The sequence below is a fragment of the Enhydra lutris genome, unplaced genomic scaffold (genome assembly GCF_002288905.1).
Source record: "Enhydra lutris kenyoni isolate GAN:26980312 unplaced genomic scaffold, ASM228890v2 scaffoldscaffold38, whole genome shotgun sequence".
NCBI lineage: Eukaryota > Metazoa > Chordata > Mammalia > Carnivora > Mustelidae > Enhydra > Enhydra lutris.
In genome coordinates, this window is record NW_019154122.1 from 12954003 (window position 1) to 12981003 (window position 27001).

Here is a 27001-nt window from a genome sequence, read left to right on the forward strand (position 1 = left end):
TGCCTTCGGCTCAGGTCATGATCCCAGGGTCCTGGGATCGAGCCCCACATTGGGCTCCCTGCTCAGCAGTGAGCCTGCTTCCCTTCCTCTCTCTCTGCCTGCCTCTCTGCCTACTTGGGATCTCTCTCTGTCAAATAAATAAATAAAATCTTTAAAAAAAAAAAAAAAGAAGAAGAAGAAGAAGTAGTAGTAGTAATTCTGGGGGCACCTGGCTGACTTGGTCAGAAGAACACGCAACTTTTGATCTCAGGGTTGTGCGTCCGAGCCCCATATTGGGTTGGGGGATTACTTTAACAACAACAAAAAAAGAAGCAGTAGTAGATCTGAAAAGCTGGATTTTATGGGCAGAATGTTTTTAATTTAAGTACCATGTACTTTGCATTCATCCGTTTCAGATGGACAGAGATCTCATGGTAGGGAAGCTGGACAGAGGCCTGTACACACAACAGAAAGTGGAGATACTAACAGCTCTCAGGAAACTTGGAGAGAAGGTACCTGTATTTAATTTAATATTAAATTAAAAAATATAAAGTGTCTGGTACAGAACTTCTTGATCTGTGATCCAGTTTGTGGTCCTGAGACATTCCTAACCATGTTTCTTAGAACCACCTGTTAACATTTGAATCCACTCCCATGGGCTTAGTTTTGTTTTGTTTTGTTTTGTTTTGTTTAGCTGACTGCAGACGATGAGGCCTTCCTGTCAGCAAATGCAGGTGCTATACTCAGCCAGTTTGAGAAAGTCTCCACAGACCTTGGTGAGTACCCTCGTAGTTGTGCACGCCGAGCGTGTGTTACTGCTCCAGGTCACTGTATACCATGGGTGAGATAACATGATGGCCTTTTCTTGAGTTAAAAGTAAAAGTAAAACCAGAAGTGTTTTCTTTATAAATCCCTTTTATTGGGTTTATTTCCTAATACTTTTTACTTAAAAATAATTAAATCAATATAACCTAGTCTTTTAAAAATACTTGTCAACTAAAAGTAAATATAAAAGTAAAGTAAACTCAAATTTTATATATTCCATTTTGCATTTAAAGCTAGAATGAGGATTTGTAGGCAGTAAATCACCTCATGCATGTCAGATGTTTGTGCAGGAGAAAGCAATTGGGAATCGGCACTGGGAAGGTTTGAGGCAATGCTCTGGTAATACAAGCTAATTTCACTGGGAAGGTTTTGAGGCAATGCTCTGATAATTCAAGCCAATTTCATTTCCTGTTTCAGTATCTATGGGAGAGATTTTCCCCTTGGTACCTAGAATTATAAATGCACATGAAATAACCTTTTGTCTATCACGTGTCTTTCTCCTTAGGCTCCGGAGACAAAGTTCTTGCATTGGCAAGTTTCGAAGTTGAAAAAACAAAGAAATGACATGGTGTGGAGGCTTGGGACACTGATCACATTCTTACTGTAAATGGCATTTGTCTTCTAGGGGTTTTGAATCATTGCAAAGAAATCAAGAGATTCTTGAAATGCACTGATAACCTAAGAAAAGGTGACAGGAAAACATACTTGTGGCTTCTGGTTATACCCTTCATCATTGTGCTTTGTGTAGGGCCGCCCGCCTCAGTCATCCCAGACTTGTTGGGATGAGGGACCCGTTGGACCTTATTCATTATGTCTTGTGTGTTTCTTTAGAGAGAACAGAAAACAGTTTCTCTGCCTGTTTTTATTAAGCTTCCTTGTTTTTAAGTGCTGACAGTAAATGAAAAGATGTGAACTAAGGATTATTTTTGCTTATAATTTATCCCCACTTATTGGAGTGAAGAGTGTACCAACATCAGTTGACCTCATGTGTGTTCATAGAATTTGAGTTCTAAGCGATCTTAGAAATCCTTTTCATTTTATAAACGAGAAAGCTGAGGCTCAGAAAGAGCAAGTTGACTTGCTTCAAGTCTCATCCAAGACAGAGCTGGTGATAAGACTTGGGTGTTCTGACTCTCAGCTTTGTGTTCATTGAGTTTTATTTCTGTATTTTGTGCTGTTTTTAAAAACGAATTAACACATATTTGGGCAAGTCTGTGTTTATGAAAAATTCAATGTCCCAACAGAAAGTTGTCACTAAGGGACCTTTCCCCAGCCTGTGAGGCCTCCTTATGAATGGGGCCCATTGTATCTCTGAGTTTTGAGCTTGGAACAATGGGAGCCCTGTTGAGAGTCTCCTGGAGTAACTTAACCTCCTGCCCGTTGTTTCACCAGGGAAGCAATTGAGAGTGGCAGCTAGAGGCCCTCCATGTGTGTGACCTCTTTGCTGAAACCCAGAAGGTGGTGACTGTCAACTATTACTTATTACTCTTGAGTTTGCAGAGAAACACGAAATAAGTTACGAGGAAAAGCGTACTCTTGAGTTTATGTTTCTCTGCATGCTCAAATACGGAGATCTCCCCGTGCATGTGTATGTTAGCTTATAGTCTAGCCTCTGGCCACTTTATATTTTTTCATGTATTTCTCAGTTTTCTTTTTCTTTGCACTTTATACAAATTTAAAACATTTTTAAAGCTTCTTGTATACTGTAAACTCTACTAGGTGCTCTGCCAACTGGACAAATTAGGGACCTCAGCTTCATTAATGCCTTATTTGGAACTTTTAATGGGTAACTTTTTATATATGGGTTTACGCCAGTCAAAAACCCATTGAAATCGTGACAAACCAAGAAGAAGCAAATGACCTGCTATTCATCTAGGACGTTATGGTCACTCATCATTTCATTATTCGGCATTTTTGTTTGTTTGTTTGTTTTATTAAGTAATCGCTACACCCAATGTGGAGCTTGAACTCATGGTCTGGAGATCAAGAGTCGCACACTCCGCTGACTGAGCCTTCCAGGCACCCCTATTCTACAATTTTTTTTTCAATCAAGGTGACACTCACATAACATAAAAGTCATCATTTTAAAGTGTACAATTCAGGGTGTTTAATACAGTCACAACTGTATGATGTTGTGCAACTATCACCATCTCGTTCCAAAACATTTTCACCACCCCAGAGGAGACCCCGTGCCCTCCTCTTTATCCTAGCCCTCCAGCAACCACTAATCTGCTTTCTGACTCTGTCACTGGGTTTACCTATTCTGGGTATTTCGTAGCAATGGCATCCTACAGTATGGGACCTTTTGTGTCTGGCTTCTGTCACTTAGCGTCGTACTTTCAAGGTTAATCTAAGTTGCAGCACATACAGCACTTCATACCTCTTAATGGCTGACCATACTTCCCTGCATGGATACCACACTGTGCTTATCCATTTATCTCTTGAACATTGTTTTTTTCCCACTTTTTGGCTATCGCAGATAGTACTGCTATGAACATTTGTGTAAGTCTGTTTAAATACCTGTTTTCAGCTCTTTCGGGTATATACCTAGGAATGGAATTGCTGTCTGTATGTGTATTTGGGGGGATTTCTTTGTTTTGTTTTTTTAAGCCATAACATGATTTCCCCTTTCCCTCCAGTAGTAGGATAAGGAAAATTAGGAATATTTGGTATTTGCAAAGGGCCTCCATGAATCCGGAGTCCTTAATTTTGGTTTCTCTTACACTTTCTGTAAGACTAACATCAGTGAAATGTTGTATCATTAATCACATTAGTGTATTCATTTTGTAAGTAATGACTAGTACTCAACTTAAAATTAATCTTCCTTTAAAAGTTGCAAAGTTAAAAAAAAGTCGCCAAGTTTGCAGTGCCTCGCAAGACACTGTCATTCCTGGCCATGCGACGTTTGGTAGGTCACTTAATCTTTCCGAGCCTCATTTTCCTCTTCTGTTCCATGGGGATGAGTGGGTAGGACCTACGTACCACACAGGATTACTGTGGATTCCCCTCTCTTCCTTAATGCAGAAAAAAGTTTTGCATTGGAGCTAATCTACTGTTTAACAGTTCTTTCAAGGGCCATATGATAGGTTTTGTTCCACAAATGTGGTATAATTCAGAAAAATAAAATGAATAATTTGAAAATTCTGTATAATTATAGTTATTAAATGATTTGCAAACCATGTTTCCTGTTCATATTTTACTATATTTAATTTCCTGGTTTTTTCAACTTCTTGGGAGGGTTGCAATAACTAATGGTATAAGGCGGCTCATGTCTTGCTATCCTTCGGTCAAGCTAATATTTTAATGAAAAGAATTCCTGCATTTTTCAAAGAACTGGGGTTGAAGCAAAAGTAAATTCCAATGAGCCAGTGTACAACTGGGCTGTTTAATAAAAGTTAATAAAACAATTTCTAGGGGCACCTGTCAGTCTAGTGTGCGACTCCTGATCTCAGGTTTATAAGTTCAAGTCCCACATTGGGTATATACATTCCTTTAAAATAAAGTCTTTAAAAAATTTTAAAAAAAGAAAATTTCTATGTTCCAATCCTTTGTGTTTCCCTGTGAGTGGTAAGATAGGTATGCTGGGTGGGTGGGTGGGTGGTAAAGGAGGAAACCAAGCAGTAGAATGAGTTGTTCCCAGGAAGGAGTTGGAGTTGAGACAGATAGGTTGTTAACTTTGACTGTTAGGCATTTTTTTGAAGACAGCTCAGCCAAAGAACAGTCATCTTAGGCAAAATAAAAGACTGTACAAATCCACCACTGGTTGGTATCTTATTACAGTGAGTGATGGATAGTTTGAAATTATTACAGAAAAAATAAACCCAGACCATTTTGCCTAGGGCTTTTCAACCACTTTCCTGTCTGGGTGGTTTTTTTTTTTCCCCCTCTCCCCTTACTCTATTCATTACTAAAGCCAAAGAATGCCCTTCTTTGCGTCTCAAAATGTTTTTCAGCATTAATATGTAAATTAAAACTGTCAGCATTCCCACAGACCCCCATGAACACATGGGAATTGCTTCCAGTCTGTTTGGCCCTGGAATTAAAAAGATTTAGAAACTGGGTTAGCTAGTATTTAATATTTTCATTAAATTACAAAAAGCAGGTTAAAAATATGGTTCTTCTAGATATTCCCCTGGAGTGTGGCCTTTTGACATCCTAACTCACTTTGTTTTTGAAGTCTCTCTCCCTGCCCTACTGCAAGGAGACTAAGCTGCTGAGAGCCTCTTGCCCCGGGGCCCACCGCGCCACTGCACTCTCAAGGGTTCCGGCAGAGTCTGCTGTCCACGCAGAGGCCCAGGGAAGTCGGGAGGTTTGAGGCTGTCCGCTGGAAGCCTCGTAGTACTTGGTTGTTTTCCTCTGGGAAAGACCACATTCCTTATGGCCTCACAATGGACTGTAATTAAAAATAACTAAACAAGTAAAATTATTTTCTGTAAAGAAGGTGAAGGAGAGCGGGACACCTGGGTGGCTCAGTCGGTTAAGCGTCTGCTGTGGTGATCCCGGATCCTAGAATCGAGTCCCGCATCAGCCTCCTTGCTCTGCGGGGAGCCTGCTTCTCCCTCCACCACTCCCCCTGCTTGTGTTCGCTCGTGCCCTCTCTCTCTCTCAGACAAATAAATAAATAAAGTCTTTAAAAAAAAAAAAAAAAGGTTAAGGAGAGTCACCAGTTTTTTTGTTTTTTGGGTTTTTTTATTTTTGTTTTTGTTTTGAGTGAAGAGGAAGATTAGGTAAAGGGTTTTCCCTAAGATAATGCACCAGCCACAGATCTCTGCCCTCAGTGTCTGGCCACTTTGGGAACTTTGGAAGTCTTCCCACAAGAACCTGTGACTTTGTGTTACAGTCATAATTTCAATACATGATTTAAGAGCTTAGGTTATCTCGATTATGTATGTTTACTCTAAACCATCTGAGTAGTCTTCATTACGGCTAAATTGTCATTGTGAGGCTGTTCTTTTCCTTAAGAGGAATTTAAGAATTTTTTTTTTTTTTTGCTTATGTGAAAACCTGGTTCTTTCAGGCCTGACATCACTCCTCCAACACACATAAACCAGACCAAGTTGAAACTGAGGTTGTTACCCGCCATGGTAATCAAAGAAGTAGGTAATTAGTGGGGGCACCTGGGTGTCTCAGTGGGTTAAAGCCTCTGCCTTTGGCTCAGGTCATGATCTCAGGGTCCTGGGATCGAGCCCCGCTTGGGGCTCTCTGCTCAGCGGGGAGCCTGCTTCCTCCTCTCTCTCTGCCTGCCTCTCTGCCTACTTGTGATCTCTGTCTGTCAAGTAAATAAATAAAAAAATCTTTAAAAAAAAAGTAGGTAATTAGGTAAAAGCAAGTCTTTGGCCTAGATTAGATGATAACCGATTGCCTTAACCCTGTGATTTGACCATGATCTTAGAAAATTTGGTGCTTTTACTACTTCATGTATTTAAACATTGTTTTTTTTTAGATTCTATTTATTTATTTGACAGACAGAGATCACAAGCAGGCAGAGAGAGAGAAGGAAGCAGACTCCCCGTTGAGCAGAGAGCCCGATGTCGGGCTCAATCCCAGGACCCTGGGATCATGATCTGAACCAAAGGCAGAGGCTTAACCCACTGAGCCACCCAAGTGCCCCCCCCTTTTTTTAACTTTTTTTTTTAAGATTCTATTTATTTACTACTTCGTGTATTTAAAAAGAAAAGAAAGTTTCTTATCACAAGTTTTACATCAAGTTTAATCTAGGTTTTGGTAAATTATAACAGATTTGGGTTATAAACCTCGTTGCTTATACTCCTTTATTTAAATGTTTTGTGTCATATTTACTCAGGAAAGGAGCATTTGTACTTTATGAGCAAACAGGTAAAATCTCAGTCCATTAGCATGGTCTTGTGGCATTTCTTTTCATGCTGTCTTGTCGAATTTTGAGTGGTCTGTTCCTCCAAGAAAATACCATGAGCAAGACCGTGTAAAGGAGCACATAGAGACATACCGAATCCACTTGTCAGCCTCAGAAAGCAGAATGCGGACCCCATCTTGAACTCGGGAGCTTGGAGGAGAAAGAGGGATGTGAGTATGTGCTCGTTCGTGTGCCTCCTGGGAGTCTGACTGGACCAGTGGCATGTCTGCTCCCCTCAGGCACGCTGGGCCTCCCACAGTGCTGCCCTTGCCAGAGCGGGAGGTTGACTGTGCCGGGTTAATTCTGTTGCCATCAAAGCACTGGGCAAGTGGCGCACTCTAGGCCCTTTTGGCTTGAAAAACACAAACTGTGCTTTTCCCTGGTGAGAATTAGGTCTTGAGATTGGAGAGAAGAAAACATGTTTTGAAAAATCTTAACAGTAATTACTATGTGGGAGAAAGGACAGTTTCTATCTGCTACCTCTTCTGACTATGATGTCATTTCTTCTTTCCTCAGACATTTTCTGAGCACTGATATATGCCAGACCCTTTGCTTGGGTCTCTTTTGTTAAATTTTCTCCCTCCCTCCTCTCTCACTCTCTCTTCCTCCCTCCCTTCCTTCCCTCCTTCCCTCTTTTTTTTTTTTTTTTAAGATTTTATTTATTTATTTGACAGACAGAGATCACAAGTAGGCAGAGAGGCAAGCGGAGGGGTGGGGGGAAGCAGGCTCCCCATGGGAGCAGAGAGCCCGATGCGGGGCTCGATCCCAGGACTCTGAGATCGTGACCTGAGCCAAAGGCAGAGGCTTAACCCACTGAGCCACTGAGCCACTGAGCCCCCCAGCCCCCACCCCCGCGCTCCTTTTCTCTTTCTCTTTCTTTCCTTCTTTCCTTCTTCCCTTTCCTCTCCTCCCCTCCCCCTCCCTTTCTTCTCTCTGTCTCTCCCAGGACTTGGTTGTAGGATGTCTGTGTGGCTCAGTCATTAGGCATGGGCTCAAGTCATGGTCCCAGGATCCTAGGATTAGGCCCCACAGTGGGCTTGCTGCTCAGCAGGAAGACTGCTTCTCCCTCTCCCACTTGTGTTCCTGCTCTCACTATCTCTCTTTCTGTCCAATAAATGAATAAAATCTTAAAAAAAAAAAAAAAAGAATCAGACATTTAACTGATTGAGCCATCCAGGAGCCCCCATCAAATATTCTAAATTGGATATTGGATAGAGTCTTTCTAAAAAATATTTACTTATTTATTTATTTATTTATTGGGGGGTGGGCAGCGGGAGAGGGAGAGAGAGAACCTCCAGCACATTCTGTGCTGAGTGCAGAGCCCCACAAGGGGCTCGATCCCAGGACCCAGAGATATGATCTCAGCAGAAACTCAAAGAGTCAGACGCTCAACTGACAGCCGCCCAGGTGCCCCTGGTGTTTTCTCTTTTTTTTTTTTTTTTTTTAGTGACTCTTTAGTATTTATATAATTAATAGAGGTTTATGGGCGCCTGGATGGCTCAGTCAGTTAAGCGTTTGCCTTCGACTTGGGTCAGGATCCCAGGGTCCTGGGATTGAGCCCCAAGTTGGGCTCCCTGCTGAGCGGGGGTCTGCTTCTCCCTGTCCCTCTTGCTCTCTTTCAAGTAAATAAATAAAATCTTTTAATAAAAATAGAGGTTTAGGGGTGCCTGGGTGGCTCAGTGGGTTAAGCGTCTACCTTCAGCTCAGGTCATGATCTCACGGTGCTGGAATCGAGCCCCGCATGGGGGAGGGGGGTCTGCTCAGCAGGGAGCCTGCTTCCCCCCTCTCTCTGCCTGCCTCTCTGCTACTTGTGATCTCTCTCTCTGTCAAATACATAAATAAAATCTTTAAAAAAATAAAATTAAAATAGAGGTTTAGATATCCAATTGCATTACCAAGAGGTTTGTTTTACAGTGATAAAATTGGGTTTTGTTTTGTTTTTTTAAGATTTTATTCATTTATTTGACAGACAGAAATCACAAGTAGGCAGAGAGGCAGGCACAGAGAGAGGAGGAAGCAGGCTTCCTGCAGAGCAGAGAGCCTGATGCGGGGCCCAATCCCAGAACCCTGAGATCATGACCCGAGCCAAAGGCAGAGGCCTTAACCCACTGAGCCACCCAGGTGCCCTGATAAAATTGGGTTTTAAATGGATCTAGCAAAAAAAAAAAAAAAAAATCTTGGGGCACCTGGATGGCTCAGTTATCAAGCATCTGCCTTCGGCTCAGGTCATGATCCTAGGGTCCTGGGATCAAGCCCTGCATTGGGCTTCCTGCTCAGCGGGAGCCTGCTTCTCCTTCTCCCACTCCCCCCATTTCTGTTCCCTTTCTCGGTGTGTCTCTCTCTGTCAAATAAATAAATACAATCTTTAAAAAAAATTAAAATTAAAAAAAAGATATCTGTTACTCTACCATAGTTAGCTGGGTCCTTAGAAACATCACTTTGATATATATCTATGTATCGTAAAAGAATATCACACTTGGAAATAATCCTGATCTGGGGTGCCTGTGTGGCTCAGCGGGTTAAGCCTCTGCCTTCGGCTCAGGTCATGATCCCAGGGTCCTGGGATATAGCCCCACATAGGGCTTTCTTCTCAGCAGGGAGCCTGCTTCCCCCTCTCTCTCTGCCTGCTGCTCTGCCTACTTGTGATCTCTGTCAAATAAATAAATAAAATCTTTAAAAAAAAAAAAAGAAAGAAAGAATCCTGATCTATATAATTTGATGTAAATGATCTTTCATCTATAATTTTTTACTTCACCATTTGGTCAATCTTGGAAACTACATAGCTCACGAAAGTATTTGTACCATTTCTCAAATTCCTTCAACTTAAAATATTCCATGTGCCAAGGGGCCATATTTTGAGGGAGCACATCCTGAGCCCTGTCACTCTGTTTCTAGTCCCAATTCTGCCACCCTTTTATGTCTGTCCCACTTTGTCAAGCTGCCTTCCATGAGAGGTGCCCTTCCAGTACCCAGAAGCAGGCAGCATCCTCAGCTCTGAAGAGAAGGGACAGGGAGAGGAATCCCAGCAAAGAGAACTTGCTAAGTTTCTCTCAGTTCATTACACTTATCTCATCTTTACTATACTTTCTCAACATCTTTCCGTGACTTTCCACTCTTCATCAAACCTAGCATAAAACCACTCGGGTTTAACTGTTTCTCTGGGTCTTCATTTCCTTATGAAGACCCCCCTGTCACATAAAACTTATATTAATTAAAATTTTATCTTTTCTCTTGTTAATGTTTTTTGTAACAGGGGTCCCAGTCAACAACATTCAAGGGTAGAGGAAAGATATTTTTCCTCCCCTATAGTAGTATTCCAAGTTTCTCTCCATTTAATATTCTCTAAAACAACACAAATACTTTCAAATATTCATGTAGCTATTTTGTGAAGAGTGGCTATTAAATGTGTAAACTGCTTTGAAACTACAGTGTAAAGAACTGTATAAAAGCTAAATAATACCACTTTTATTAGAATAAAATATTTTACTTCTCGGGGTCCCCGAGGGTCTCAGTGGGTTGGGGCCTCTGCCTTCGGCTCGGGTCATGGTCCTAGGGTCCTGGGATCGATCCCCACATCGGGCTCTCTGCTCAGCGGTGAGCCTGCTTCCCCCTCTCTCTCTGCCTGCCTCTTTGCCTGCTTGTGATCTCTGTCAGGTAAATAAATAAAATCTTTAAAAAAAAAGAATAAAATATTTTACATCTCAAAACATGCATTTTAAGAATACTAAGTAAAATGGAGGAACCGTATTTGCTTTGATTTTTTTTTTTTTAATTTATTTGACAGACAGATCACGAGTAGGCAGAGAGGCAGGCAGAGAGAGAGGAGGAGGCAGGCTCCCTGCTGAGCAGAGAGCCCAATGCGGGACACGATCCCAGGACCCTGAGATCATAACCTGAGCTGAAGGCAGAGGCTTTAACCACTGAGCCACCCAGGCGCCCCGTATTCGCTTTGATTAAGGGAAGCTCATGTTCGTATTCTAGATATTTGAAGTAATGGGAAATTAAGGTCATAAAATGAACTGGGAGTACTTAATGTGGGAAAAAGCCTACCTTTGTTACTTTTGTTTTTTTTCTTTTCCTGGAAGTGAGATAAGTTACTTTTTCTGTCCTATTTCCTTTTAATGGTAAAAGTTCTGCTAAGGAGATCTTATAATAAATAACCCAAGACGTTCTGCTGAAAGAATATGCCTGAGTTTATGGGAATTTGTGTTAATATTACAGACTATCTCAGCAGGGTGTCTTTAGCTGCAGAAATGGAAGGCATATTAAAACTAGCCTCTTTATCTTTTCCAGACACCGCAGCCCCTTTCGCATGCTCTTTCTATGTGTCTCTTACTCTGAAAAGAAATTAAATGGAAATTGCCTGCTCAAAGTTGTTTTAAAAAGTCGCAAGTGTCACCTGTGTGCTTGCTTGAGGACTCCCTGCCTCCTGTGAGCCTGTCTTCTCTTTCCTAAGAAAGCTTTTCTACTTATTAGTGAAATAAGTGTCCCTTTCTGCTCTGTCTGTACTTAGCCACCAATTAGTAAGATGAGCAGAAATGCTCCCATGCTGGGCCTGTGCTAGGGGCACGGAGAAAGCTGACACGATTTCATGATGCAAGCTACACAAGCACCTTTTTATCTCCCAGGAGAGGTTCTCAATAGGTTTGGTCTACCCCTGGAGCCTGGAGCTATTTCAGGCTTAACTACTCATTAAAGTCAACCGAAGATACTGCAAAAGCCTTTGGGTTCTTTAGGTGAATTGCCTCCACTTGAATTCAGCTAAGAATAGTTCAGTTTTACTCTCCAGGGCTGCTTCCAACTTAACCAGAACTTTCCCCTCAGCCTTGCACCCCACAAAATGTTGAGGCCCACGACAAGCCTAGCTTCTGATTAAAGACCCAGGACACTTGCTGTGAATACACGCCCATCTGCTAAAGCTGAGCCCAGGAATATGAGATAAGAAATCAGGGCTGGGGCGGGGCGCCTGGGTGGCTCAGTGGGTTAAGCCTCTGCTTTCGGCTCAGGTCATGATCCCAGGGTCCTGGGATCAAGTCCTGCGTCAGCCTCTCTGCTCACAGGGAGCCTGCTTTCCCCCTTCTCTCTCTGCCCGCCTCTCTGTCTACTTGTGATCTGTCTGTCAAATAAATAAATAAAATCTTAAAAAAAAAAAAAAGAAAGAAATCAGGGCTTTCGGGGGAGAAAAAAACAATCACCCAGAATTTTTTTTTTTTCTGCGCAAAAAATAAATTTTTTTTTAAATGCAAAAAGCTTTGGCTCGGGTCGTGATTCCAGGGTCCTGGGATCGAGTCCTGTGTCCGGCAGTGGGGAGTCTGCTTCACCCTCTCCCTCTGCCTCTCCCCCTATCCCTCCCCCACTGCTTATGCTTTCTCTCTCTCTTAAATAAATAAAATCTTTTAAAAAAATTTAAAAAAATAGATAAATGTAAAAAACAAAAATACCTAACCTTTGATCAGAGAAGGGTGCCTGGGTGGCTCTGTCGGTTAAGTGTCTGCCTTTGGCTCAGGTCATGATCCCGGGGTCCTGGGATCGAGCCCTGCTTTGGCTCCCTGCTTAGCGGGGAGCCTGCTTCTTCCTCTCCTCCCCTCTCTTGCTCTCTCTCGCTATCTCTGTCTCTCTCTCTTTCTCAAATGAATAAAATCTTTAAAAAAATAAACAGTGATGAGAGTACATAGCACTGTGCCAGACCCATCCATCATAAATTAGGTACCTACTATGACTTTCTCTCCTGTGCATGTGGAGCCCATTATGGAACTGGTAGCTTTGGAGCAACTGGCAGAAGGGGAGCGTTCCTGGGCAAGGTGGAGCCAGCCCTGACAGGAAGAAGCTCCTCTCTATTTACATAGAAGTAAGCGCAGAAAGGGGTCAATTTGTTTCTGAAAACTGGTAAAATCATCATTGCCTCCATAGATCCAGTGAAAAAAATCAGGGTTGGGGATGCTAAACCATTTTGCGAATGATCAAGGTAGTTCTAGGCCAATGATACACCAGTTTTATGTGCTACCCCACCTGTTGAAGGCTTCAGGGAAATTAAAGCAGTTGTTTGGGGGTTAAAGCAAGGTGGCGAAGGATGAGAAAAGCAATAGCCTCTACCATTTATTTGGTTTCCATCAGAATGGAAAATGCCTTGATCATCCCCACTTTGATAGGTTGGAATATGACTCACCATCCCACAATTTTGGGCTTGGCCATGACATTGCACATACCCAATGGAGTGTCTATGGATATGACTTCTGGAGAGGTCTTCAGTGTGCATCCATGGTCTAGCTTGGCCCTCTTGCTCTTTTGTCATTCATCGTAAGAGGAGTACCTCCCGTGTAGCCTCCAGTCTGAGGAGAATGAGGTGACAAGTGGAAAAGACTTAATCCCATCCTGAAGCTAATCCTTGTGGATCCCAACCCAAACCAGCAGAGTCAGTCAACCCACAGTCTGAAGTAGACCCACACCAGGCAATTCGCAGACCCCTAAGCAAAAATAATAAGTGTTTGTTTCTGCCATTGAGTTTTGAGGTGGTTTTTTAGTTAGCAATAGGTGACTGATATATCATTTTTTAAAAAGATTTTATTTATTTATTTGACAGAGAGAGACACAGCAAGAGAGGGAACAGAAGCCGGGGGAGTGGGAGAAGCAGGCTTCCCGCTGAGCAGGGAACCAGATGTGGGGCTCGAACCCAGAACCCTGGGATCATGACCTGAGCTGAAGGCAGAGGCTTAACTGACTGAGCCACCCAGGCACCCCTAATACATCATTGTTGTTCTATTTTTAGTCCATTTTCCATGTGAAAGCCATAGTTCTCTATTTATTTATTTATTTATTTATTTATTTATTTATTTATTTATTTATTTATTTATTTATTTATTTTTATTTATTTGGATAGAGCACAGGCAAGTCAGTGGTGGGGAAGGCAGAGGGAGAGAATCTCCGGCAGGCTCTATGCTCAGCATAGAGCCAAATGCAGGGCTCAGTCACACGATCCTGAGATCACGACCTGAGCCGAAATCAAGAGTCGGATCCTTAACCTACTGCACGACCCAGGCGCCCCATAGTTCTCTATTTAAATACAAACCCACCATATCATATCCTTGTTTAAACCTCTCAGTAGTTCTTATTTTTGAATAAAGATCAGATGTTTTGGAATAAAGACCAGATGTTTAGCAAGACTATAAAATGCTGTACCATCAACCCTGGACTCTTTCCCACCACTCTGCTCTCCAGCCCCCCAGCCTTCTCTCAGTTGTTTGATCTCACCATGCTTTCTTTTCTCCCTATGACCTTCACATGGATGGGTCCCAGGGTGTGCTAACCTCTCCTCCCCACCCTCTGCTTAGTTAATGCCTAGTTAAGTGGAACCTAAATGTTCCATTCCCAAGGAAGTTCTCCCTGACCCTAATGCAAGGTTAGATTCTCAATAGGTCTCACAGCCCGTTGTATTTCAGCTTTTAGCACTTAACTAAAATTGCGGTAAATCATTCAATTGTGTCACTCATCTTACCCATCACGAGAGCAAGGACAATATTTGTCTGATATGCTGCTTTATCCCCTGCTGAGCTTGATGACATGCACCTGGGAAGCAGCTAATAGTTCTTGAATGAGTGACTGAGTACAGAGACCGTGCTTGAACAAAAGTCAGGGGACACAGAATAGGTCAGATGTTGATGAAGATCTGAGTCAGTTCCACTGAAATATCCTGTGAGGACTTAGTGTAAGAGACCGGGAATATTGGAACAAGGTAAAACAAAACAAAATAAACAATCAAGGGGCGCCTGGGTGGCTCAGAAAGTTGGGCGTCTGCCTTCAGCTCCGTTATGATCTCAGGGTCCTGGGATCGAGTCCCACATTGGGCTTCTTGCTCGGTGGGGAGCCTGCTTCTCCCTCTGCCTGCAGTTCTCCCTGCTTGTGCTCATGCTCTCTTTCTCTCTCCCTGACAAATAAATAAATAAAAGTCTTTAAAAAAAAAAATAGACAAAACAAAACAAAAAAACACCTGCAAAGGAAGCAGTCTCTTGTGAGTCACAGAGCCAGTTTGGTTATAATAATAATGAGAGTTGGATTTCTAAATGGGACTGAATTAAAAATGAAAACTCTGATTAAAGGAAGAAATGTCTTTAGCCAAGGAACTGATGACATGAGACGTTTGGACGGTACGAGGACGAGCAGTGAGTTTCAAGCAAGTGAAGATAGTCCAAGAATGTGAAAATAAAATCAAACCTATGCCCTTTTGTATTCACAGCTTTTGGGTTCTTAGCTTTTTAAATCGTGTCACAGTTCACCTGTGAGAGAAAAACTGTTCTCGGTATCATGATATTGACAGAGAAAAAGTAAAACATACCAGGAATGACACGAGCTTTGAAAGTTGAAGTGAAAAATCTCATAAAGTTTCAGTAAACCTTTCAGTCCAAAGAAAGCACAAAGGAGAAAAAATCTGGGTGGAGGGAGCTGCAACTTTGGGGTTTCAATGTCCTTACCACTTATGAACGTCTCCGGGGGAGCCTTGGGACTTGCAGCCTCAGGCTTCCCTAGCACCTGCAAAGGCCTGACTTAGCCTCCTCTAGTCACCCCTACCTGACACCGCCCCACTTCCATTACCGGACAGAGCCTGTGGAAGCCATCTCATTGTTGCCTTCAGTTCACCAGCAACATACACAAACGTAAGCTAAGGAGTCTTTTATTTTTTTTATTTATTTTTTTTTTTTTAAGATTTTATTTATTTGTCAGAGAGAGAGGGAGAGAGAGCGAGCACAGGCAGACAGAATGGCAGGCAGAGGCAGAGGGAGAAGCAGGCTCCCTGCCGAGCAAGGAGCCCGATGCGGGACTCGATCCCAGGACGCTGGGATCATGACCTGAGCCGAAGGTAGCTGCTTAACCAACTAAGCCACCCAGGAGTCCCACTAAGGAGTCTTTTAAAGGAAAAAAAAGTGGTGAAGAATTTTAAAAAATTATTTAGCTATTAAGTATCTTGGTCTATTTCCCTTGGCTCCATAGCTTTTGGTAATTAAAATGGTTTCAACAGAAGATCCTAGAGTGCAGCTTCCTTTTTTTTTTTTTTTTCCTGCCTGTGTTGGCTCTCATGTTCTTTGCTTAAATAATTAATAATCATTACTATCTGTTATGCAGCATGTGGGAGAAGAGTGAGTAATCTCGGATCCCAGGGCATTTGCACCAGGCCTGTCCCCTTTGCATAAGCTTTCATCTGAGGCCTTCATTAGTTGGCACCAGGGTGTACATGGGCCGTCCTCCGCCTTCAGTGTTTATTAACTATAAAAAAGAGCCCCATCTGATGCGCCAGCTGGAGGCAAATACTGCTGATGGGAAGTAATTCCCCGGAAGAACAGTAATGAAGAAAGTGAGGGGAGGGAGACGTGGAGAAGAGAAAACCACAAAGTTCATTTAGATCGAGGTGGACCAAAATGCAAACTCTAAGTGTCTGTCACGTTACCCCAGAACCAGGCTTCAGGGTCACCAAAGAACAAAGAATTTCAGGAACTCCCTGGCAAACATACAAATGTGAAACCAGAGGGTTTATAGTCTCAGATAGGTTTGACAATTTCTACTCTTACGACAGTGCAGACTAGGAGCAAAGCCACACGTATTTAACTGTAACATGTCCCTCTACTGTTCACAATCATGAAGGGCTGGGCGGTCTGCTACCTCCACAGGGCAAGGGATTGGCCCTCAGGAATGTTCTTTTTTCTTTTTTCTTTTTCTTTTATTTATTTATTTATTTATTTATTTGACAGAGATCACAAGTAGGCAGAGAGGCAGGCAGAGAGATGGGGGGAGACAGGTTCCCTGTTGAGCAGAGAGCCTGATGTGGGGTTCGATCCCAGGACCCTGAGATCATGACCTGAGCCAAAGGCAGAGGCTTTAACCCACTGAGCCACCCAGGTGCCCCACTCCTCAGGAATGTTCTTCAGTCTCATCCTAAACATACGGGTAGCATTGCAACATCTGCTGATAGGGCCCTGGTATGCGCCGGGGGAAAGAGCTGTTTTATTGTTTATTCCCAGAGAGTAAAGGCTATTTGCTTTTAGGAATGGTAATTTTTTTAAAATTCATTTTGAGAGAGAGAGAGAGGTGGTTGGCACAAGCCAGGGAGAGGAGCAGAGGGAGAGCAAGAAGAAGACTCACCATAAAGCAGGGAGCCCAATTTGGGGACCAATCCCAGAACCCTGAGATCATGACCTGAGCCAAAGGCAGACACTTACCTGACTGAGCCGCCCAGGATAGTAACTTTTTAATATTTAATTGGATGACAACCAGCAGGGGAAAAAGGTGACAAGTATCCTTAAAGGCTAATAAGCTAAGTATTTGGATCCAAATTGGAGTCGTATGCTGGTTTGTCTTTACTCGGTGATTGAAATGTTTCTGCACAGACAAAATACACTTACAGGACAGGTTGGTCCATCAGAACGCTCAGCCGAAGCAATGAATAATCACTTTCTTCCCATTGTTCCCAAGTGCAATACGAACAGGATTCTGTGATGGAGGGAAACCAGTGCTCTGGGGACAGGCTGGCAGACAGCCCGATGTTCACAGCTGCGCATAGCCCACTAGTGACACAAAATATATATATTCACTGATCTACAAAATGCTTTCATCGTTGTGCTTAATAATTCCTTATTATCTCCAAAGTAAAATTAGATGACAAGTCATCTGCCGAAGGGAGACACAGGGGACTAGCGCATGTCTGTGGCACTCCCGGCCTGCTGTGCCCTTGGCCGCCTTATCACTCTGTCCTCCCAAGAGGTAGAGCTGCAGCAAATGTAAACAGGAAGGCAAACATCGGGACCAGAGCAAAAGACAAATTATCTCACTTTCTATCTTCCTGGAAGTTATGAATTAATATTTAAAATGTGGTTCTCGGGGCGCCTGGGTGGCTCAGTGGGTTAAGCCTCTGCCTTCGGCTCAAGTCATAATCCCAGGGTCCTGGGATCGAGCCCACATCGGGCTCTCTCCTTAGTGGGGAGCCTGCTTCTCCCTCTCTCTCTGCCTGCTTCTCCGACTGCTTGTGATCTCATTCTCTCTCTCTGTCAAATAAACAAATAAAATCTTTAAAAAAAAAATGTGGTTCTCAAAACACAAAAAGAATGGGTTCTCATTTTTCTTTATGACCAAATCTTGTCATGATTTGGTGCAAAGTCTCTTCCTTTCTCTGCCATCCTTGTTTTGTACTTGCTAAACTCCTAGGCAGGAAGACCATCTTATGGGGTAAAACTCGAGATCCACTCTTGGCAAACCTACTTGGGAATAGCTCTCCTTCCCTGTAAGCCTATGGCTCTGCTGTTGTTTCCCACGTGGCCTAAAATTTTGACTGTTATACTTATCCCTTTGGCACAGAGGATAAGAGATTCTTTTGCGGGGGTGGGGTTAGAAAACAAGTATTTAAAGATACATACATGTCTGGGAGCACAGAGAGGCTCTCCCCAAAGCTGAAAGGATAAAATACAGAATCATAAATGTGATGCATGAAGAACGAGGGGAGGGTTGATGGCATTGGGGGTCGGGGTTGGAGCTAGGCAAGAGGAATGGCTGCCCAATGGAAGGGACAGTCTTGGGCCAGGTATCTACATGGGTTTTATTTATTAATGCAACAGTGTTCGGTGGGCCTCTGCATATGCCAGATACTGTGCTAGGTGGGAGTGGTTTGCAGCGACGACGTCCTTGCCCTCCTGGAATATATGGCCATGCTGGACTGGGGTGAGCAGAGGTTAAGAAATGTCTCCTTAAAGATCAAATATTCAGTCAGGTGAATAAAGGAGAAGTGGAGAAAAACGACCGAGGCAAAGGGAACCACACCCTGGAGTTCATGAAGCACAAAGTACCCTGTGATCAAGGATTAGGGAGAAGGTCTACGTGGGGCTGGAGCCTGTTCAGCCAAAGTGGTTCAAGATCAGGCTGCAGCCAGATGACGCAGGGCCTTGGAGCCATGCTCAAAAGTTTGAACTTCATCAAGGAAATGAAGAGAAGTCATTGAATAGCAGAGGACTGACAAGATCGGAACATCTTAAGAAGGCCGGTGGGGTTGCCTGGGTGGCTCATTTGGTTAAGCATCCGCCTTCGGCTCGGGTTACGATCCCAGGGTCCTAGGATGAAGCCCCATTTCAGGCTCCCTGGTCAGTGGGGAGCCTGCTTCTCCCTCTCCTTCTGCCCCTCCCCCTGCTTGTGTGCTCCCTCTCTATCAAATAAATAAATAAATAAATAAATAAATGAAGGAGAGAGCACTGGGAAGTTATTGTTGGAGTCGTGATAAGAGCTGATGATGGGTTAAGAGAAGTGGAGGTGGTAGAAAGTGGGGAGATTCAAGAAGGGATTTGGGGGCAGAAACGACATGGACTGGATATGAGGGTAGAGGAGACAGCGTGTCAAGGAGACCTTAAGCTTCTGGTGCAAGCAACTGTGTGGTGCGTGGTCGCAGTTACCCAAGGTGGGGGATGCTGGGGGAGAGACTTGATTTAGGGACCTATTAAGTGTAAGATGGTGTGAACAGAGCTGGTGTAAGGTCTACTGAAACTGTGGATGTTAGAGGTTTCTCTTCTTTTTTTTTTTTTAAGATTTTATTTATTTATTTGACAGAGAGAGATCACAAGTAGACGGAGAGGCAGGCAGAGAGAGAGAGAGAGAGAGAGAGAGAGGAGGAAGCAGGCTTCTTGCTGAGCAGAGAGCCCGATGCGGGACTCGATCCCAGGACCCTGAGATCATGACCTGAGCCGAAGGCAGCGGCTTAACCCACTGAGCCACCCAGGCGCCCAGAGGTTTCTCTTCTTGTCTACCCATTCCCCTTCCCTCCTTCCAAATATTGGTCCCTTTCTGTCTTGTAACATTGCCTTATTCTTTCAGAATTTTCCATGTCGTGTGTGGAAGATGATACTAACATTTTCGAGGTTATATCCTTCTAGCTCTTGATCTAACAGGAAAGGGAGCTTCCCTTCAGTTCCAATTCAGAAAGTTTTAGGGAATGGGTGCCTGGCTGGCTTAGTTAAGTTGCTGCCTTTGGCTCGGATTATGATCCCAGGGTCCTGGGATAGATTAAGGTCTCTGCTCAGCAGGGAGTCTGCTCCTCTCTCTCCCTCTGCCCCTCCCCTGGTTTATGCGAGTGCTCTCTCTCTCTCTCAAATAAACAAATAAAATCTTTTTTTTTTTTTTTAAAGATTTATTTATTTATTTATTTATTTGACAGACAGAGATCACAAGTAGGCAGAGAGGCAGGCAGAGAGAGAGGAAGAAGCAGGCTCCCTGCAGAGCAGAGCCCGATGCGGGACTCGATCCCTGGACCCTGAGATCATGACCTGAGCCGAAGGCAGCGGCTTAACCCATTGAGCCACCCAGGCGCCCCACAAATAAAATATTTTAAAAAAAGAAAAAAAAAGAAAGTTTTAGGGAAGCACTCCAACTGGGTCAACTTGGGACATATTCTGTCTCTTAGCCAGTAGTAAATAGAATGTAGTACTTGACGGGTCCAGCTTGGGTCCCGTGTCTCCCCTGTTTGTTTGTTTTTGTGGAGAGGAGAGGAAAGAATACTGTAATTGATAACATCATCAGGACCTCTGGGGGCTCGAGGGGAGGGAGGAACAGTTTCCCAAGGGGAAGAGACAGTGCTAGGCTGTCAGAACTAGCAGATGTTCCCTAGATCCTAAACCTTCAGTGTTTCATTCTAAGACTCTACAGATGGGTGGAGCCTAAGTTAATCCTGAAGTAATAATGTTGCCTAGAAAGGAAGAATTATCCAGCCCTGAGCTGATAGGGTAGCCAAGGGACGGACTGTGATGGACTTATTGTAACTTTGAACTATTAAAACAATAGATTTATGAAAAATTTGAAAAAAGGAAAAACATCCATTATTTCACATGGACACATTTTCATTTTATGCATTCCTTTCCCACCTTTATTGTTAAGCATATATCTTTTTTTTTTTTTTAATTTATTTGTTTGAGAGAGACAGAGAGAGAGGGAGAGCAAGAGCACAGGGGAGAGGTAGAAGCAAGCTCCCCACTGAGCTGGGAGCCCAGGACCTTGGGACCACGACCTTAGCCCAAGGCAGACACCCAACCAACTGAGCCACCCAGGTGCCCCAAGCATATGTCTTTTATTTTTTATTTTATTTTTTAAAGGTTTTATTTATTTATTTGAGAGAGCACAAGTGAGGGGGTAGGGGATGGGACAGAAGGAGAGGGATAAACTCCCAGCTGGGCAGGGAGCCTGACTCAGGGCTCTATCCCAGGACCCTGAGATCATGACCTGAGCTGAAGACAGACGCTTAACCATCCAGGCACCACAACAAATAAAATATTTTTTTTAAGATTTTATTTATTTATTTGACAGACAGATCACAAGTAGGCAGAGAGACAGGCAGAGAGAAATTGGAGGAAGCAGGCTCCCTGCCGAGCGGAGAGCCTGATGCGGGGCTTGATCCCAGGACCCTGGGATCACAACCTGAGCCGAAGGCAGAGGCTTTAACTCACTGAGCCACCCGGGCACCCCAATAAAATATTTTTTAAAAAATGCATTTAGGGGTGCCTGGGTCACTCAGTCATTAACCGCCTGCCTTTGGCTCAGGTCATGATTCCAAGGTCCTGGGATCGAGGGCCGCCATTGGGCTCCCTGCTGCTCGGGAAGCCTGCTTCTCCCTCTCCCACTTACCCCTACTTGTGTTCCCTCTCTTGTGGTGTCTTTCTCTGTCAAATAAATAAATAAAATCTTTTTTAAAAATTCATTTATACATTACGTCTTGAATACCAAGCAACTTGTTCAGTTTTAATGGATTTATTTAAACATCAATATTTACATAAAAATAATTTGAATGTGTACGTTTTTTGTGTTGGTGTGCTCTGGGAAACTAGAAGGATCAGCTGGTACACTGTATGGGCAAATATGGGTTGAGCCCTGGCTGTGGGCATAGTAGACTGGATACTAATGGGGAAAGGGACATGACTAAGACCTATTTCTGTCCTTTGAGTTCATAATCTCATGACTTTAATTTTAATTAAAGTCTACCTAATGTTGATAAAATTAAAATGTTCCTCAACTGTAACTAAAAGAGTTATTAACTCAAAAAGAGTAATATGGACATTAAAAAATGTAAACACAGTAAAGTAAAAAAAATATCAGATTCTTCTCGCACAAGGATGGGGAAGAAATGTGAGGAGAGTGGAAGAGGATGGGACGGAAAGGAGGCTAAAGGAAAGGCTGGGAAAGCTGGGAAGGCAAGAGGGCTTCTAAAGTGTGGTTAGTGTAACACCACGTAACTGTTAAAATGTTGAAGATGAGGCCACTCTTAAAGACACGTGTCCCTTAAAAGGGAAAGTGGGTGTTCAAAGCGATTCATATTCTGCCCCAAAAGGGTTGTTTCTCCCTGTACTCTCTCCAGACAGAGCCATCTAGCAAATACAGAAACATTTTAATCGTGGACACTTTTCCCCAGAAAAATATACGCCCCACCATGGTTCATGATAGTTTAAGTTTAACGGACCCACGCAGGCCCATCCCTGAGCTTTCTGGGCTCCGTGGATCCCAGGTCAGACAGGCCTCCAATTCAAGATCCGGCCCAGCTGCCCCTAAGGTAGCGGTGTTGCACTTCCACCGCGCAGGGAGACCACGCCTCTCACTGTTTTGCAACCTCGTCGGTTTCAGATTTTTCAGGGGTCCCGGAGAAACCGGCCTCGCCGAGGATTCCGCCCTGTCTGACAGCTCCCATTTCTAAACACAGACTCGTGTGTGGGAGAGGCCATTATTTTTACCGGATCTCTGGGCTCCTGGAGCCGCTAAGGGACAGGCAGACTCGCTTCACCGCAGAGCCAGCACCATCCTTAATCCGAGCTCCGCCCTCAGACCGCCTCCTCCTCCGAGCCCCCGCCCCTCTTCCCCTGCCCACCCGCCCCGCCCCGCCCCGCCCCCGCTCCGCTCCACCCCTTTGCTCCCAGCACCGCTCGGCCACTATCCACGACCCTGCTCCACCCGCCCATCTCGTGGCCCCGCCCCGGGATCCCTGGCCCCACCTTCTCCCGAGGAGCCCAATGAACGTCCCCGCGCTCCACTCGGCACCCTCCCCGTATGCAGGAGGCCCCGCCCCATAGGCCGAATTAGCCAATGGGTGCCCCACGGCCCCGCAGCCCCGCCCCACCATCAAGTCCCTCCCCTGGCGCCCAGCCCTCCCCCCCCCCCCCCCCCCGCCCCCCCCCGCCCCCCCACCCCACCCCTGGCGTTGCGGTGGCCGCGCCTCCGCCGCCCGCGCGGAGCCAGATGCCGCCCCCTCCGCCGGTCCCTCCCCCGGCGGCCTGGCGCCTCCCTCCCACCCCGCCGCGGTGACTCACGGAGCGGGAGGCGGAGGCTCAGGCGGCCGCTCCCGCTGCTGCTGTTGCTGCTGCTGCTGCTGCCGCCGCCGCCGCCGCCGTCGCCGCCGTCGCCCCCGCCGCCTCTGCTACTGCTGCCGCCGCCGCCGCCGCGGCTGCTCGGGCTGAGCGCTCCCCGGAACAGGCCGCCGCGCGCGGTGCAGGGACCCGCAGCCCCCGCCGGCCGGGTCGGGCGGCCCAGGTAAGCGCCGAGGCCGTCCCCGCGCCCACAGCGCCGCGCGGGGGCTCTGGGGAGCCGCCGGCCCTTTGTCTCCCGGGGAGGGGCCGAGGAGGGCGCCCCCGAACCCTCTCGGACCCACTGGCTGGCCCCCGGCGCGGCGCCCTGGTCTGGGCCCGGCCTCCTCGCCCCGCCTGGTGACCGCCGCCTCCCGCCTCCCGCCGCTCGCCGCCGCAGACGCCGCCACAGACCACCCTCCAGCCTTCCTTACCTTCGCCCAGGGGTCGCCTCCACAGGTGTCCGAGCCACCCAACCCGTTGTTCGCCGCCGCGTCGGCGCGGTTGTCACCGTCTGTCAGCACTCCAGGTCCCGTGCCCTCCCGACTCTCCCCTCACCTGCTCCCCACGCTCAGCATCCCGACCTTCTTTCCGTACAGAGCCCCTCCGTATGTCCCCAAAGTCAATGCTGCCAAGGTCTGGCCCAGGGGCCGCCCTTCCTCCCTCTCGTGTGATTGAACTGTCGCTTCCCCATTCCACCGCTCCCGGTGACTGCTCCTGGGAGGCGCACACTGCAGGCACATGGGCCACCTGTATGGCGGGTGTGGATCCAAATGAACCACCGGGAGCCCCAAACTGCACTTGTCACCTCCTTCTCGTCACCCCCACCCAACCACCTTCCTTATCCTTGAACGTGGTAACCCAGGTACCTAGATAGGTCTGGACACCCACCCTCTGTTAGGCCCCGCATGCCTTCCTCTCTCATGCACTGAACTTGTCTGAGCAGTACCTGCTGTCAGGTTAGCCCCTGGGAAGGCCGAGGAGGAGGCTTGCGTTGGCAGCAAATCAAGAGTTTTATGAATAATGAGATGTGTGGCTTGCAGCACCTCCTATCTGAGAATCTAAGTATGCTGTAGCTGTTAATTATTTTGTCTCCTGTCACTCAAAGAACTTAGGGAAGTGTGCCTGGCCGGCTGCTGGGTAAATTGAGGCACAGGGTGTGTCGGTGTGGGACCTGGAGGCAAGTCAGAGTTTGTCCTAAAGTTTTGTTCCCAAGTGTCTTGGATCTTAGCTCCCTGCTGCAAATACTGGGCTCTTGTTCCTGGTTTTGGGTAAATCGAGGCACAGATTATGTCTGCATGGGACCTGGAGGCAAGTCAGAGTTTGTCCTGCAGTTTTGTTTTCAAGTGCTTTGGATCTTAGCTCTGTGCTGGAACTACTGGGCTCTTGTTCCGGGCTTTAGACCCTAAGTGATACTCATCTTTTGGGCCATGAAAGTGTCCAAAGTCCTGATTTAAAGCAGGACTTTGAATCATAAAAAAGGTGCTGGCTGTTGAACTTCAGGGTGTCATTTGTGGTTTTCTGGTGGAGTTAGTGAGGAACCTTGTAAAACGCAAGTTACCTCTGTGAGATGGAGACTCATCCATGCAGTGGTGAGCGCTCTCTATAGGACAGGCTCCACGTCCAGCACGCAGGCTCCAGGTGGTGGAAACGAAGCCGACACTCTAAAGAGGAGGGAGTAAACAAATAAGCAGACAACATAATTCCAGGGGCATTAAGTGCTATGAAGAACCAGTTTGGATCTTATTCCAAGGGCAGTTAGAAGCTGTTAGAGGATTTTAAGCAGAGAGGTGATAAGATCTAAGTTTTCAAAGATGGTTCTGGCTGCCGTATAGAGACTGGATTGTAAGGCGCAAAGGTAGAAGCAGGGCTAGCAGTGGGGAGGTAGACGACTGCAGCTTCCAGGCAAGAGGCGGAGGCAGCTCCGGGGACCAAGCTGGTGGTGGTAAAAGGGTAAAAGTGAAGAGCTAGCCCCTCTCTTCTCCCCCCAGGAGAGGCTGAGAGCTGGAAAGCAAAACGTCAGGAAACACCGACTCAGATTTATATGTATAGCAGCTAATTTCCAGATCATAGGCAGGTTTAGCTCAGCTCACCTTGCTCAGCCCCTGTTGTGAGCCAGGCAGGCGCTGTGCTGAACTCTAGGGGATACAGACAAGAGCAAGGTGAATGGGAGTGGGCGCCACGTTACAACAGTGCGTTCACGGAAGGGTCACCTCCTCCTTGATGGAAGAGGGTTAAAAACCAGTTAGAGGTGGAGGAGCACAGAACACAGTGGGCTTCGACCCCATATTTGGCTGCATTATTTAAATGAGAATTTTTATCGCCCTGACGATGCTGTAAGATGTTGCCCAAAGAAATTGGGACTGTTCTCATGGTAGATGAGATGACCAGTCAGTGGCCATGCACTTGAACTATTAACCAGAATAAAACTTGATCTCTGTGCTGCTCCAAAAGTGTGCTGTCAGAACATGTCAAAGGCAGAGGACCTTGGGGGTTGTGTAGGCCAGCCCCCTCTTTTCTGGCTGAGGATCTGTGGCCCCTAGAGGCTATGTAACTCCTGAAATCCCATAGAGTCTGTACATTTTTTAATGGCACCTGCCAATTTCTACTTCTGTTTCAGCTCCAAGTGTACCTGCCTGACTCTCAGCTTTCTGAGGCTAGGATCTCTGGTGGACTCAGGTTTGCATAGCTCCCAACGTCAAGAGCAGTGTCCTGCACAAAAAATAAACTCGTCAGATATTAGTTGACTTGCCTGGGTGTCTCAGCACCTAAAACTAGAAGCCAGGAATCCTGGCCCTGTCCCTGTCTTATCATCAAAACACACTTCCTGCAGATCCCTCCTCATCCAGGGTGCAATACCCTGGTAAAGGCAGCCATCCCCACCTCACTGGGTTCAAAGAGCAGGGCAGCCCTCCCTTGATAGATTCGCTCTCTTTCCAGCCCTGCCTACAGAGAACAGCTGCGGGGGTGCTGACCAAGTCCTTATTCAGCACTCAGCAAAGATCAGAGCATGCACTTTGTACCAAGACTACCTTAGTTTCTGCCCTTACAGCTGCATGACCTTCAGCAAGTAACTTAACCTCTCCATGCCTCGGTTTCCCCATCTGGAAAATACTAATCCTTCAGGAAGTTGTTGGAGGATTAAATTAGGTAATACCTATCAGATGCTTAGAACAGCACCAAACACTTAGTATGTGGTTGGTGGAAGTAGTAGTTATCATTTCACTGTTACTTATCTGTTTCTTATTTGCCACTGAAGCTCTTCGAGGGCAGAGATTTCTTTCTTTTTTTTTTTTTTTTTTGGTCTGCTGTTGTAGTCCAGTGTCTAAACTTTGTAGGCACTCAGTAAATATTTGTGAAATGGAATGATGTATTGAACACCTACTTTATGCCAGGCCCTGTGGTAGGTGCTGGGGATATAGCCAAGGACAAGATCTCACCAGGATCCGTGGTCTGATGAAGATTATCTTCTGGTGAGAGAGACAAACAGTAGATAGATAAAACAAAACAATGCAGGATGGTGAAAAGAGATATGGGGAGAATGAAATGGGGCACTAAGATGGAGATGACTGGGATAGGGGTCAGGATAGAACTCTAGCTCGCTCTCAGGAGGTGACTTTGAACGAGGACCCAGCTGGTGCACACAGAGGACAGCAGGAGCTATGAGCCCAGTGGGGCTGGCGCATGGTGACCAAGGAGTTGACAGGAGCTGGATCTGTGGCCCCAGTGAGGAATTTGGATATTACTCATCAATTCTGAACAGTGGAAAGTCACTGCATGAGAACTCCTCCTTGAGGGGCCATGCTAGGAGAAAGAGCAGGTTGCTAGGAGCAGCAGTGAGTGGGCCCTCCTTGTCCTAGGAAGGCTTTTGGAGGCCAACAGGCTAGCAGTGTTGACTTCATTCCCATCAGGTTCCCCGTTTCACTGGCCTAGGTGCCCAGGAGATACGGGAGCCATCAGCTGGCTAACAAAGGCCCAGGTGTGA

The 27001-nt window shown here is 45.7% G+C and overlaps 2 protein-coding genes across 3 annotated transcripts in view; both read left to right on the top strand.

The window, feature by feature from the left end:
* Positions 1-1717, top strand: part of LOC111154758 (leucine zipper and CTNNBIP1 domain containing) — an 11667-nt gene extending 9950 nt beyond the window's left edge. Inside the window, exons 6-8 of one of the 2 annotated variants that reach the window (XM_022514650.1) lie at positions 396-491; positions 674-755; positions 1310-1717. In XM_022514650.1, the coding sequence (XP_022370358.1) occupies positions 396-491; positions 674-755; positions 1310-1368 (237 nt within the window). In that variant the 3' untranslated portion in view covers positions 1369-1717. The remainder of the gene's footprint in view (positions 1-395; positions 492-673; positions 756-1309) is intronic. The other variant, XM_022514649.1, reaches the window with a different exon arrangement.
* A 21431-nt stretch (positions 1718-23148) lies between these two features.
* Positions 23149-27001, top strand: part of LOC111154643 (catenin beta interacting protein 1) — a 47550-nt gene continuing 43697 nt past the window's right edge. Inside the window, exon 1 of the mRNA XM_022514405.1 lies at positions 23149-23203. The gene's annotated coding sequence lies outside the window, so the exon portion shown is untranslated. The remainder of the gene's footprint in view (positions 23204-27001) is intronic.